General features: G+C 38.7%; 1 protein-coding gene across 1 annotated transcript; it reads left to right on the top strand.

Annotated features, from left to right (window-relative positions):
- The first annotated feature begins 1,332 nt into the window (after window positions 1-1,332).
- fastkd5 (FAST kinase domains 5) lies at window positions 1,333-4,593 on the top strand. Its single transcript, XM_077537560.1, has 2 exons — window positions 1,333-1,436; window positions 2,011-4,593. The coding sequence occupies exon 2, from the start codon at window positions 2,015-2,017 to the stop codon at window positions 4,418-4,420; it is 2,406 nt and encodes an 801-aa protein (XP_077393686.1). The 5' UTR covers window positions 1,333-1,436; window positions 2,011-2,014; the 3' UTR covers window positions 4,421-4,593.
- Window positions 4,594-15,044: the final 10,451 nt, after the last annotated feature.

The following is a 15,044-nucleotide window of genomic DNA, read 5'->3' on the forward strand; positions in this document are numbered from 1 at the left end:
ATTTTTTTTATGATAGTTAAGTTCAAGTACATTTCTAGTGTGCATTTGTAGCTTGAAATGACATAAGAAAGTGGCATGTTCAGCACAACTTTACAGTTAAACTTCCAAAAACAAAACCTCAGAAGGATTAGCATAAACAACCTTAAAGTCATTTAACCCGCAAATGCTCATTGTGTTTTGTGTTTGTTTAAACAAAATATTCATTCAACAAATAGGAAAAATCAATTAAAAAAAACAACAACACCAACAACAAACAAACAAGTTATGACCACTATTTCTTTTTGTAATCTCTATTTTAGCTATGATTCTACAGACGTCTGATAATACTTTTATTTCATTTAATTTAATATTAATGAATTACATGTCACTGGTAATAATTAGATTAAAATGTATTGTAATTAAAAAACTGACTAAATTATCCATGGCTTGTGTTTAGGTCTTAATTTGCTAATTAAAGTATATCTTTAACCAACAACAGTCTAAAAGTAAAAACATAAACAAATAATAAGGTTCCTGCTCGTGTGTAGTCCTTCTTTAAAAGAAAATAAAACAGTGATAAGCAAGGCCAGTTTTTATGTCAAACCCCATATGAATACAATTATCAAATTAGTTCTTTGAATTTACTGAAAACTGAACATGATTTTCCACATACTAGGAAAGCAATGATGAATAGAGAAATGTTCATTAACCCATTTTTGATAGTTGCCTTAGTTTTTAAAGTTTAAATACTGATTAGGTTGTGTATTAGAATAGTAATATGCTCTTCATGAGTATTCAGTTATAATTGTCTGTTTCTATATATGTTGTAATTATAGATAAAAATAAATAAATAAATAAATATATGTGGTACTAATTCATGTTAAAAATTAATAACTTTATAAAAACACAATACAACATCAACTTGAATTAAACTATCATATGCATTTTATATAGTTTATATCTGGGCGAAGGTCTGATAAAAACTGAAGATTAACTAAACAAAATATTAAACTAATTCCAATAACTTTCTAAACTATTTTTTTGTACTGAGTTTCCTCCTTGTTTGGCACTACGCAGTTGCCATAGGTCATACCGTCACGTTATGGCAGCGTTTACCGGAAGTTGTAATGACTTTCTAAATATTTCAAAATAAGACCATTTCCGTTCATTTGCTTCCACTCATATTAAGTGGTTAAATGACCTAACCATCTTAAAAGACCAAGCAAGATACTGTATTATAATTCATACTTTAATTTTTTGTACAAAAGTGAAATATGTCCCTTGCGTTTGTGCTTCTTAGCTTAGGATGTTCTCTAGAACGGTATACTTATATTTATTGTGAAGGTGTAGCTACTTCACGATGTCCGGCTAAGGCCGTGGGAGGAATAGGAGACTGCATGGAACGCTAACCTTTTCCACTGTCAATTTCATGGGGTTTTCGCGTCGGGGAGGTAAAGGTAAGTTTAGCCTTCTCTTAAAGAACACTTACTGCGCTATTAATTCATCCGAATGACACATGAAACACATGACAACTTTGCGTTTGCTTTGAGTAAAGTACAAATATCCTCAGTTATTGGTGACTCGTGTTTTCCTTATGGGTTAATTGTTAAATGGTGCATGCTCAGCAGAAATGACCCTCATGCAGGTTTACTTCACCTCAGAATCGGAACAGATTTGATTACCATTGTCAGTGAAAGGTGCATTAATCAGTCTGAAAAGAAATATGAAAAGAGTTTGATTAAAATGTGTAGTCATGATTTGGTTCTGCATTTGCTTGATCGGTGATCACACAAGTATCAATCAACAGCAAATAAATGTGTAAAAGTCCTGAATTAAGAAAAAAACAAACAAAACAAAAAACACAGACACACACTGCCATTTTATTTAATGATTAAACATATTCAATTAATAAAGTGTTTGTACTTTTGGAATAAAAGTGTGATTTTGAATTGTTTGTAAAAATATTAATGTGTTGATGAAGATGAGGACTGTTAACTATAAATTGTTGCATTTCTGTTTTTCATCCGGCAGATTCATGGCTGCCTGTGTGCTGTGTCGCTTGAGGCCGAGGCTACGCTACCTTGCAGGTTTGAGAAAGGGTTTTGCTCACCATGTTATTGGCAAACCTGACATAGAGACTGATGAGCAGGACACAAGGGTGTATGCGCTGCAGCATTTGGATGCCTCTCTCATTGGAAGCTACAGGGTCCATTATAGCCCATCCTCATATCATCACCCTGTGGGAAAATCTGCCCTCTCCCACAGTCAAAGCGATGACGATGAACCGTGTCTCCCTGCTCTTGCTCCTTCCTTCTGGCAGCAGAGGAATCGCTACAGCGTGAGCTCCTCACGCCATCTTTCCAGCTCCAAAAACACTTTGCTCGACTTGGCCTTCAACAGAAGCTCCGAACCCAAAACACCGCTGCATCAAAGAATACATGTGTCACCCGATGTTAAAGTTGATGCCCGTGCCTTTCACAAGTGCCGGCCTGATTATTCATCCATAACACTTGATCTCTCCCAACGACCTTCCTCCATCGAATGGGAACAGGTGATGCAGGTACTCCAAAAAGTGGCTGTCCTTAGAGGCAGCATGAAGCCATCTGACATTTGTCAGTTCTTTGTAGAGCTCAGCCACACTGACTCTGACAAGGTGTCATTAGTGAGGACCGACCAACGCTTCAACATGCTGCTCCGGTACTCCGTGGAGAACCTTCGCCTCTTTTCTCTGCTTGAGCTCCTAGACGTGCTGAGCTCCTTCGCGTGGCTGGAAATGCCGCATAACCACACAGTCCTCGGGCTGTACGAGGGTGAGCTGAGTTGCCGCGCCAACGAGATGACATTAGACCAATTGCTGTTTGCAGCCGACTTGTGGCGCTGCATTGGCAGGAAGGTGCCTCAATTCCTAAAGACACTGTATGACTTAGTCCATTTGCATCTGGGACAAGTCGCGCTCCCAGAGGTGGTCCAACTGTTGTACATCATGGGAGAAGGGAGGCAGTGCCCCAAAGTCCTGATTCAGCCCATGGAGCAGCTACTCATGCGGCACTTGGAGCATTTAGAGCCGGAGGAGGTTGGCGCTGTCTGCTTGGGCCTCTTCAAATCCCAAACATCCCTTTCTGAGGCAGCAGTGAATCGCCTTGTTGATAAGGCACACTCTCTTGTGGGGGATATGAGTGACCTAGCAATGGCCAATGTGTTGAAATACCTGCGTTTCAGCTACTTGCTTCACAGGGCATGGATGGAGGCTATGACGTATGAGGTGCCACGGCGAGCTTCCGGGATGGGCGTCCAGGGACTGATGCACGTGGCGCTGGCTTGCTCGGCATTGCATTACCGGAATGAGCGCATCCTCGTCGCGATCGCTGAGAGAATTCCATCACTTGTGCCACACTGCCGGGTTAAAGACTTATGCAAGCTCTTGTGGGCCTTTGGCACCTTGGGGTTCCTCCCTGCTCAGAACTCAAGCTTTTACCCAAGTCTTATAGAGGCTCTTAGACAGAGGAAGGCCGAATTTGTACGCTACCCACAGCATCTGCTCACTGGTCTTCTCGGCCTGGCTTTTGTCTCGCAGTTCCCAGAGGACCTCATCGAGTTAGCCCTGAGCCCGGACTTTGTCAGAATAGCGCTAAAGTCTACGCAGCTGGATCTGAAGAAAGACTTGTACACCTTGGATGGAGTTGTGGGTCTGGAGTTCCCTCGGTGGACTGGTCCTCGGCTGAATAGCAAACTGAGAGAAGAGGTGAAACAAATGTTGTGGGAGTTTATCCAATCGGATGTGTGCCAGAAGATCGAGGTGAAGGAGGCAGAGGCTACGCTGCAAGAATTGCTGGGAGGAGACCAGTTTGTCTGCAAACGAATGATCCTACCCCACATGCGATCCATCGACCTTGAAGTGCATCTCGACGCCACTGGTCAGCCTGTTCCTGTCAACGCGGAATCTCAAACAGAAGTTCAGAGCAGCTCCTCCAAATGTGCTTCAAAGCAGAGCTGGGGGAGAACAAACGTAGGAGTGAATGTGACTGATGATCTCATAGCGCAACTTACGAATGCCAAGAACCTCCCAGGTCCACCAGTCCCATCTCCAGAAGTCCAAACTCGTTCTGTTGTGGAGCCCGATGAAGAAGAAAAATTGTTGAGCGCAGGACTAGACCTGACAAGCAGCATCACAGAAACGATCACCACTCCAAGTATCCACAGGTCAGCCCCTCAAGACTGCGCCATCGTTAAACTCGCCATCCAGGTGTCCAGCAGGAACCACTACTGCTACCACTCGCAGCAGCTACTGGGCCTCTACGCCATGAAGAGGAGGCAACTGAAGTTGGCGGGTTACAAAGTTGTAGAGCTTTGCTATCACGAGTGGATTTCCATGCTGAGGAAAAGCAGGACTGAGAAGATGGCGTATCTTCACTGCAAGCTGTACAACAGCCTGGAAGCTTGACATCATGCACCTGCTGGACTTGAAATGAATTTTGACTTTACAAACATGTAAAGTTTGCCCAATAATACGTATGTGCTAAGCACAGTTTAAAAAAAATGATAAAAATTTCTATTGACTTTTGTGTACATCATCCATATACTGTATGTCAAAATGAAGTTTGTATAACAAAATCATCCATCTTGTCATTGTCATTGAGGGGTTGTTCGTCTCTCTATGCCCTGCAATTGGCTGGCAAACAGTTGAGGGTGTACCCCGCCTACTGCCCGAAGCCGGCTGGGATAGGCTCCAGCACTCACACGACCCTTGTGAGGAAGAAGCGGTTAAGAAGAAATTACACAGAGGGACTTCATTTCAGCAATTATTTCACTATTCTGCTTAGATGCATCAACAAATTATAAACAATTTAATAAAGCGTAAAAGGTTCATTTAAAAAAACAAAAACAAAAAACAAGGGACTGAATACTGTATTTTATTTAGAAGTAGTTATTACATGTGTATATATATATATTTTAGAAGCAAGATTCATTTTACACCAGACTTCATTAAATTATTTACATAACAAATGCTGGGAAAAAGCTAACATCAATAATGAAAAGGAGAAAAAAAATATATCTATTTTGTCTTTTTAAATCCCTGCTGCTTTTAGGATTGTTGCCACTAGAGAGCGCTCTCCAACAGAGTAACACCAAACGCAGAATCAAATATGTTCCAGTGCAAAAGCTGCATCATAACTGTAGTTTGCATTATGATGCTTGTGATGCATTTCGATGTGCTTTTCTTTAGTGTTAATAAATGTGACACATTAAATTAGCACTTCTACGGTTTTGACATTGAGTATAGTTTAATAAAGCCCAAAATTCCTTTTTCTGATTTTCAGTAAAAGTGATTGTTGTATTGGGCCCTTTGCTATGTTTCAGTTGTAAATGACAAACAAAAGTGGCAGAAGAAAGTAGATGTAGATATTTTAAAGAAATTGCTATAGTTTATAACAATTTGTAATTCTGAGAAAACGTTGCAAGGCGAAAACCGTACCCGCACTAATTTGCACACGTTTTCTTTCTTATATGTTCTGAATAATATTATGAAGATACAGACCAACAATGATTTAACAAGGTAGGAAACACATTAATATGCAACACTTCATCATCATTATTATTATTAGGATTATAAATCTCACTGTTTACATTTTCAAATGATCAATAACATTCCTGAGAAATCAGTGTCCCATCACTGCTGAGCTATTATTAGAACACGTTGGTGGGCTACTCGTGGGCTTTGGGGGCTACCTGGAGCCCACAGTGACACCTGTGCTGGATGTTACACAGATTCTTCAAAATGGTGCAAAACAGGTGTTCCTAGCCTTTTTTTTTTTTTCCCGTTTTATTTTTTATATTTATTTTTGTGTACAAACACTCCTAAATTCAATCCGAGCACCCCTGAAATTTGAGAGACTTTCGTGACCTATGTCCGTTTAAAACAAGCTAAAAGTGTATAAGTTCTAGGGGTGTGAATTGCCTAGTACCTGACGATTCGATTCGTATCACGATTCACAGGTCACGATTCGATTCGATACCGATTAATCCCGATACGAATTTATAAGTCGATTGTTGCGATTTTTTTTCATTCAAATTTAGAAAATACTAATCAGTAAGCTTGTAGAGTGTAAGATTTATATGAAAATGTATTATTTATTTATCTGAAATTTCAGTCTTATAGAGGTTGTAATCTGTTTCATGTTTGAACAGCATTAAAATGAAATATTAAGGCTTAATGTTCCGTTCATATAACATTCTTCCATGCTCAAGGTGTGAATCCTAACCCGAAGTCAGACGTTTTGTTGAATATTTTTCCATTAAAAATGGAAGTTTAAAAATCGATTCACAAAAAAAAAAAAAAAAAAAAAAAGGCAATGATGATAAGACGTTGAATCGGTAAGACTACCGAATGAACAATTCTGAGCTCTTAAAAAAAAAAAAAAAAAAAAATTCGATTTTTTTTTTTTAACTCATTCACTGCCAGTCATTATAGAAAATTTTTACATTTCCAATACTCACGTGATATTACATTCAATAATTATATATAAACCGAATCTACCAAATAACAGAATCGACTCCCTACTTTTTGTCCCGTCCCGTTCTTTTATAATTGACAGCAGAAAAATGTAGGTTTGCCAAAATACAGCCATTTCTCCCATGGACTCTGAAACTGTGTTTATTTCCTATAAAATGGGGCAATGATGTCATCTACCGGTGGTTGGGCATCAGTAAAGTTGTTTCCAAGTTTGATATTTACAGTGGAGCATGCTCATATTCGCCCCCATTTAGCACCGCTCTAAAAAATACAATTGACAAGTATACTTGTCAAAGGCAGTGAATGAGTTTTAATTGAATCGATTCGAGAATCACGCGATGTAGTATCGCGATATATCGCCGAATCGATTTTTTTTTTTTTTTTAACACCCCTATGTATAACCATACCGTACTTGGAAGAAATGTTACATAACATAACTGAAATCCCGCTCAACAGCCCTTGCCTCAAAAATGGCTCGTTTGCGCTCATTCCCTTCCCTCCCAACTTAATTGGGACATGAACCAGGACATGTGGAATATTTAAGTCGTACCATTCAATACCAGCACACTATTATCATGACCATTCCTCAATTTTGCTCCGTTTAATCGTAGCTCGCTGTTTGTTAAGTAGGAGTTAGCGCACATTTATTCTAGCTTGGAAAGAAGAGCGACACCAGACCAACCAGAGACACCACCGCTGTCCTTTGTTTGAATTACATGAACGAAGCTAGTTGTTGTATCGTGTGTGTTAATATTAGGCTAAAGTGCTACTGACAAGCTAACTGCAGATGCCCATTAACATAACCACTATTACATCACAGAGAGTGGGACGATTAAAGTTTTTTTCACTAATCAAAGTATTCACAATTGTCAATTTTTGGTATTTGTAGTACTTTCTATAAGGTGGCTATTTTTATGGAAGTCGGAAATATCCGAGTTGAAACTTCCCAGTTTCGACCTCAAAGCGTTCGAGGTGAAAGTAAACAACCAAAATGGCGGATAGTGATAAATTGTTTTTTATTTTGGTCCTCAAAACTCAATTTGACCGCCACAAAATTGACCTTTTTGCAATTTTGCTTCATTTATTGTTATTTCATAAGCATTCCATATAGTTAAGTAGTTTACCGTATAATTTCATGTAGGGATATAGCGGCAATACGGTCACGTACGTTGCGTTACGTGAAGTTATGGTGAATATTTATGAATGAAGAAAGCTATCTAGTTGTATACTCGAGTAAATTGTGTTTTACCATATTCAGAGTAACGTCACATTGTAGTCCGCCGGTGAAGGGGGTCCTTGTTTTTTTCCGACTTCGCGATTGGAATTTCCTAGTTCCTGGACGCACTTCCTGGTTTGAACTCGGATATTTCCGACTTCCGACCATCCTCGAAGGCAGCATGAGTCCAAAAAAAAAGCGTATACTGTTATTGTGTATGTAGAGGTGTTGCTGTGTCAAAATTGTATGATTACAACTTGCAATTTGTAAACCTTTTAACTGACGCCATATATGCTAACCACTGCCTTATCGTTCTACCTCACCTCTTTTCCCCAAAACAATTTCTTATAGTACGGATCATGCTGGTGTAGCCCACCTATAACGCTGTCGGCCGTAGCTAATATTTTTCACTTAAAAAGACCCAAAGGACAGTAAGTGCATTTTAATTAGTCAAAAGCGGCGTCAATGGCCTCGAGACATTACTGTAAGAGTGAATTCACATTTGGACCTTTCATGTGCCAAACTCTGGCAGCAAATTTCACACCTCTGGGTGAGCGAAGGCGCATCCCTTTGAAGTTCACACGACTCCCTTTCTCATTTAGCGCATTTTATTAAATATATATATTTTATACAACAGCAGCGGTCTCCCCTTACCTTGCTCGGTGGAGTGGCTGACCTCGGTTTGTAAACAGTCTTATTTCTACATTTCCTTGATCGCTCGCCTTTCTCACGACATGCTTAATTAAGCAGCTATCAATACAAGTAGGTAAATAGAGGATAATCATCAGGCTCAGACACTACATTGCAGGCAGTTAGTCGAGGAGCCGTGAATGCTGTCTCAGTAATCCTCGTCTTATTTGCATTTCAATTCTTCCGCTTTTTCTCCGGCTGGAGGCTAATCCGGCGGCAGCTGAATCTGTGGCCTCAGCGCGCGTCGGCATCGCTTGGCTCCGTCCCGAGGGAGAGATACTTACATTGTGTCTTGCTCTAATTCTTTCATTTACTTCATTGTAGGGAAACGGACAAATCCGAATGTCTCTCGTAAAAAAAACGCTGACGCAACAAGCTCGGAATGCAACAGAAGCGGCGGAAATGTGTGAATGGTTTTGCTGGAGTCGCTTCATCTCCCGAGATGGTGTTTTGTGTGTGCGTACATCGTCTTGGCCCGGCTGACCTCTTGGATGCCTTTCAGAATTGTGTCTGGCTCTGAAGCTTTTAACATTCCTCACGCACACACATTGTTAACCAGCTGCGGTCTACTTAAATTGATGGAAAGTGTTTGCATTCAGCACTAGATACACTTTAATAGAGTCCCGAGCAGCAAAACGGTGGAACCGAGAGGTTGGAGCGCAATCTGTTTTTGAGATACTGGTTCATTTGGGATCACTGTTTCCCCAAAGGAAATAATGGGAATTTAATGACTAAGTTCCAGGGTCAAACCCGCTGCTATCAACTTGAATTGATGGGAAGTGTTTGCATTCAGCTCTTGTTTGACCTACTCGACACGTTTAATGGACTTCTGAAAAGCAGCATAGTCAAACCTAAGCAGTTTAACGCAATCTGTTTTTCGATGCCGTTTGACTGCAGGATCAATTTTTTATTTTTTTTCCCATATAGAAATGTACATCATTTACCCGTTTCAGGGCCAAAATTTTACCATCATTAGTTATTTGCAATGTTTTTAAGTGTTGTAAACTGGCATACATGAAGCATAAAGATAAGTTATACTAAATTGGACCTGGATTGCTTTTGCTTCCCCATGTAGGCAAGATTCATCTGAGTTTTTTTTCCGACTGTGCTAGTGACTGTTACCACGTAACGTCATATTAGTGTGTGTTTATGTACAGTATTTTCCGCACTATAAGGCGCACCGAAAAGCCTTAATCTTTACCTTAGCCTTTACCTCAGAGAAAATAATAAAACAGCTGTTTATTCATTTTGGGAGTGAATGGAGTTGTCAGAAAGCTGCTTTGTAATCTATTCATAAAGTTTGACTGACTGTTTTGTTGACATTCCCTTTAGCGCAGCACCATCTAATGGATGCATAACGTAATCCCCAGCCTCGACTGTAGCGCCTTATATATGGAAAAAGTTTGAAAATATGTCATTCGTTGAAGGTGCGTCTTATAATGTGGTGCGCCTTATATATGGAAAAAGTTTGAAAATGTGTCATATACATGGAAAAAGTTTTAAAATATGTCATCCATTGAAGGTGCGCCTTATATCACAATATTGGTACATTTTTAGACATTTTGCATAATTTTTTTTCCCCAAGCCTCTGAACTGTGAGACAAATGTGCTAACCAAAAGAAAATGCACTGCCAATTAAAAAGTCCATCTTCTATAAAAAAAACAAAAAAAAACAAAAAAACAACAACCTTATATTAACTTGTAGCAACAAACTAAAAACTGCAAGCTTTTTTTTTTTTTCTCTCCGTTTTGAAAATGTTCATGGAAAAAAACCCCCCAACATTGTCAAAACAATGTCTGTTCACACAGATCTTTGAAAACACTGAAATTGCTGTAATATGCTGCTGGGTCAGTAGTTCACAATTTACTGTAAAATTATTCATTAGTATTGGAAAAATAACATGGTTCTGCTGCCTTTTATTGCAGATGCTTGCATTCTTTTTGAACTCTCACTTGTAGAGACAAAAAGGCAGCAAAGATGCACGCTTCCATCAACTTAATCCTACAACTGAAATATTATAATTCCAATAGACTTCTAAAAAAAACAAAAATGTATCAAACTGATAGCATAAGAACTTTAACAATTAGCCAAACCAGACTCCAAATTTTGAGGATGGCGCCATTGGATGATTAATGTCAGAGTAAAAAACAAACAAACAAAAAAAAAACAAAACAACCTTCTACCTAACACTTTCACAATGTTTCGTGATCTTCCTGCTTACAGCGTTGATGCTGTGTGTGAGCGTGTTGGGACAGAAATGGGATTACACAACACGTTGCCGCTTGCACAAGTGTCATCTTGAACTTAACTCGCACGGGGAGAGCGACTCACAGTGCTAATTAGTCTAAAAACACACTACCTTGTTTTTTTTTTTTTTTTTTTTTTTTGGTCCTCCATCTTTTATACGCCTGCTATAAATACGCCTGCCGACGATATGCTCCGAGGGCTTTGCAATTATAGCGGGATGTGTTTTAAATGCGGAAATGTCTCCGTAAATGTTTACTCCTGCTAAAGTCACATACAGTATGAACTTAATTATGAGCGTTACTTGGATTCATTAGTCACTCGTCGCTTCACCGCTCGGTCATGACTTTTTTTTTTTTTTTCCCCTCATCCCTAGCTGCCACTTTATTAGGTACATTTACACAATTGGATGAGCTCCAATATGCTGTAGGAAAGATTCCACTTTTACAAAGATAATAGACTATTTATTGACACTATCTTCGAGGTATTCATTTGATAACACCTTGTAGAACTGTACAATATCATGCTTAGGGCGTGTTTCTGAATTTATGGTTACCTTTTATTCAGTTGGGATTTGATGTTAAAGCATGCCATTTTAGTCAGATTTTCCTTTGTTGAAAAACATACTTGAATTTGATCTTGATTCAGTTATTGATACTGTATGTTTTTTTTTTTTTTCGTCCTCCAGGGAGTTTCCCTTTCAACATTTGTGCCAGTGGTCTCCCTGTGTATCTATGAGGTACCATGCTGAACTTCCAGAGCCTCAGGCGGGGTGACAAGCTTCACCTCAGGTTTTCAACTGTCTTTGAAGCAGGTATGCGCTCCACTGAGTGACACTATTGTGAAGTAAAAATATGTTTTATTGATTAGACTAAAGCATGTTTATTTTTCCAAGTGGAGTCTGACTGTTCAGATTTTGTTTTGTAATAATATTTCAATTCATTCTTAAAAAAAAAAAAAAAAGAAATGAAAGGGGACAGAAAAAAGTGAAATAATATCTGACCCTGATCAACACAAAAAATATTTATTAATATTTAATGTATTTATTGATAATTATTTATTTAATATTTATTTTAAAAATAATATTAATATTTAAATATTTAATTTAAATATGATTGTTTTATTGTAGTGGTAGTTTTATGAATTATTTACATTATATCATGAAATAATTCCGATTGTTCATGTATTTTTTTTTCTTTTTGGTGTGATTTGGTCTTTGGTGAGTGGAACTTATCCCATTTGACTTTGGGTGATCACAAGGTACCTATTGACAAACAACCATTCACATACATACCTATGGACCATCAGAGATTCACATTTTAAAATGTTTGTTCAATTAGGCTACTTTGGCAAAATGTGTCACTGAATATTGGATGTTAATGTGCAAATGTACACATTTGAAAACCTTTATTACAATCATTGTCAACATTCTGCTATTCTTCACCATCATATAATTGATATAAAAAGTTAACCACTGTCTAACTAAGACTGCAATAAAACCTGAACTCGCATCGTTATATTTGTTGAACTGCTACTGCCTAAAAACAGAGAGAGATTAATTTGAAATGTCTGAGTTTCACATTCAACTCTTGTATTGGTTCTCATTAGATTGTGACATTTTTTTGAAACATGGCCCTGTTTGATCTCTTATACTCTGCTGCCACCTGCTGGCTGTTTTTGTAATAACTTCCATTGCTTCAAGCGTTTTCTTCAGTTCTGAGGCTACATCAAAGCCTTCTGAATGCTCTAGCCTTAAAAAACAAAAACAAAAAACAAACAAACAAAAAAACGTATACATACGTCTTTGGGAGCAAATGAGTTAAGAGAAAACTCAATTGGCTAAGATCTGGTGTCATACATTCGAGAGAGTCATGCGCTGCTAACCTCCAAGCATACATTAAAGCTGCCCACGTCCTTTGCTTTTAACTCTTCGTCTCCTTAATGCTAATTCATATTTTAGTCTGTAAGAAGACCCTGGTAACCCCGTCGACAAATGTGAAGTGATGCGCTGCGTAATTATTCATGACATTATCTCAAACACTCGTGAAAACGCGGCATGGGGCTGTTCAGTGTCAAGTCACCGCGGACACACAAACACCACACCGGCAAACATCGTGAAATATTGCGGTCAGTGTGTTTGTTCGTTAATTCTGTCCTTGGGGGTGTTGTGTTGTGTTGTCGGGAGGTGTGCTGAGGAAGACGTCTGATGAAAGAAGGAGCTGCAGGAATTTAAAAATCTTTCCAGTGTTCCAAGTTCTGTTTTGTGAATAATTGATGCTTTTTACAGTACATTCACATTGACTTGACATTGCAAAACATTGCGCACTGCTGCGCATTGTTTGAGAACATTCCCGTCTCATGAAAAGCACCGCAACATCTGTCCCTTTCGTTTGCGAGCGGAGCCACGGTGAAATTAAAAAGCAGTATAGCCTCTCTGAGTCATACCTACCCAATGGCAATGAAGGTTGACCGCATCTCTCATAATAATAATAATAATAATAATAATAATAATAATAGCACCCATTTTTATTAGATAAAATTGTGATTCTAACGGGACCATAAATGATGTCAGAATCACCTAAATATAATGTATAATAATGATATATAGTATGCTTAATAATATAATAGACCGTACCATTGCGTTCTGAGGCAGGAAAGTTGACACTTCTACCATTTAACTCTTTGACTGCCACACATTATCCAAAAAAAAACAACCCCAATGGTACCAGCCGATTTGGAGCATTTTCACTAATCTTTCAAAGCAAATAGAATATTGTGCGGTATAACTACATAAACACGGTGGATACCTTGTGAAAGATTTGAAAGTAGGTCATTTGAGTGACATAAGCGAAAACAAAAATATAAAGAAAAAACAAGCATTTTTTTTTGCACAACAGTGACTTTGACACTAATGTTTTTTGTTTAGTGACAAGGCAGCTCTGCACAAGACGTTGCGCTGCCCATTGAGAGAAAAAAAAAACACACCAAAAAAAACGTAATAAACGTAAATTAACGTTTAGGGCGGCATTCATTAGGATTTTAGAATACGTCATTAACCGTTTTTGGCGGTCAAAGATTTAATTCTCCCATCCACATTTTTACTCCGATTTACACCCAAATTGACTGTTGTGCATGTTCGACCTATTCACAAACTCACTGAAATCTGTGTTGTAGTTTTTGCATAATCAAATCCCCGTAAGGAAGCTTGTCATTCAGCAGAGGAAAACTCGGCCTATTTTAAGGAACCCAGCAATGTTATCTCTAGAAAAAAAACAAAAAAAAAACACTTCAAAGCTATAGTTTGTCTCGCTCAAGCATGTTCTTCTGCAATTTTGAGAAACCCCAAAATCAGCGACACTGCAAGAATGAAGGACGTTTCTTTGTTTTGCCCACCAATTTAGACGCTGCAGCGCGGCTGTCATCTTGGCTGATTTAATGGACTTGACTGCAAACCCACAGCGCTTGACCTCATTCCGCAGAAACGAAAATGCATTCTGAGACCTTCTGATCAAAAACTGTGACTTAACGCTTATCAACCCATTCTTGCCGCTGATTAGAACCAGTTCCTCCCTTTAATCCGCACAACTTAATTATACAGGAGATGTCCGACTCTCAAGGACGCTCTTCTGCCAGAAGCATCGAATCCAAGTGTGAATACTTGATGTAGCATCATTTTGACAGATGTAAAAATGCAGAGAAATCTACAAGGTGATATTTGTAGGATGGATCGAGGACATGCACGACATGGTCCCTTTATATTGGCCTTCCATTTACAATGACAACCAAGAGAACCTCAAAAACTCAATGTCCAAATGTTAGGAAAATGTACCAACATATTAGAGACAGCATCTGCTAATTGTAGTGTGAAAGGATTATGAAATATTTTTGGGGTACTTTATCAATGGAGGGTATACACATGCTGATAATTTGAGACTTCAGACATCCCGTCTTCCCTCTCTCAATCCACTTCTTCCAACTCTTAAGTCGAGTCATAAGTCAGGTTTCCGTCCAAATGTTTCAAATTTTAAAGCAAATGTTGTGAAAATGCGCAAAACGGACATGCGAATTATTCCATCTGTTCTTCTTTTGTGAATATTGAGAGAGGACTCCGCCGCTGTAGGTGGCGGTATACACCAAAGAGATGTGATCCACCAGTCGTTTAAAAGCAGAAGAAGAACAGGAAGCGACTACGCCGTGCGTTGACGTCGTACGAGTCTGCTTTGTAATTCTTCATAAACTGTACCGTTTCTTTACTGTTTTCCATAAAAAATTGCAATAATATTCGCTTCTTTAATTCATTCCAAAAAGACTTCAGTTTTGTCCCCCCCCCCGGCCAAAACATGTGCCGTGCATCCGATCTTGTCGGCGTTTATTCGCAAAACCCGTTTCCATAGCCAAAATTC

This window comes from Festucalex cinctus, chromosome 11 (assembly GCF_051991245.1).
Source record: "Festucalex cinctus isolate MCC-2025b chromosome 11, RoL_Fcin_1.0, whole genome shotgun sequence".
Taxonomy (NCBI): domain Eukaryota; kingdom Metazoa; phylum Chordata; class Actinopteri; order Syngnathiformes; family Syngnathidae; genus Festucalex; species Festucalex cinctus.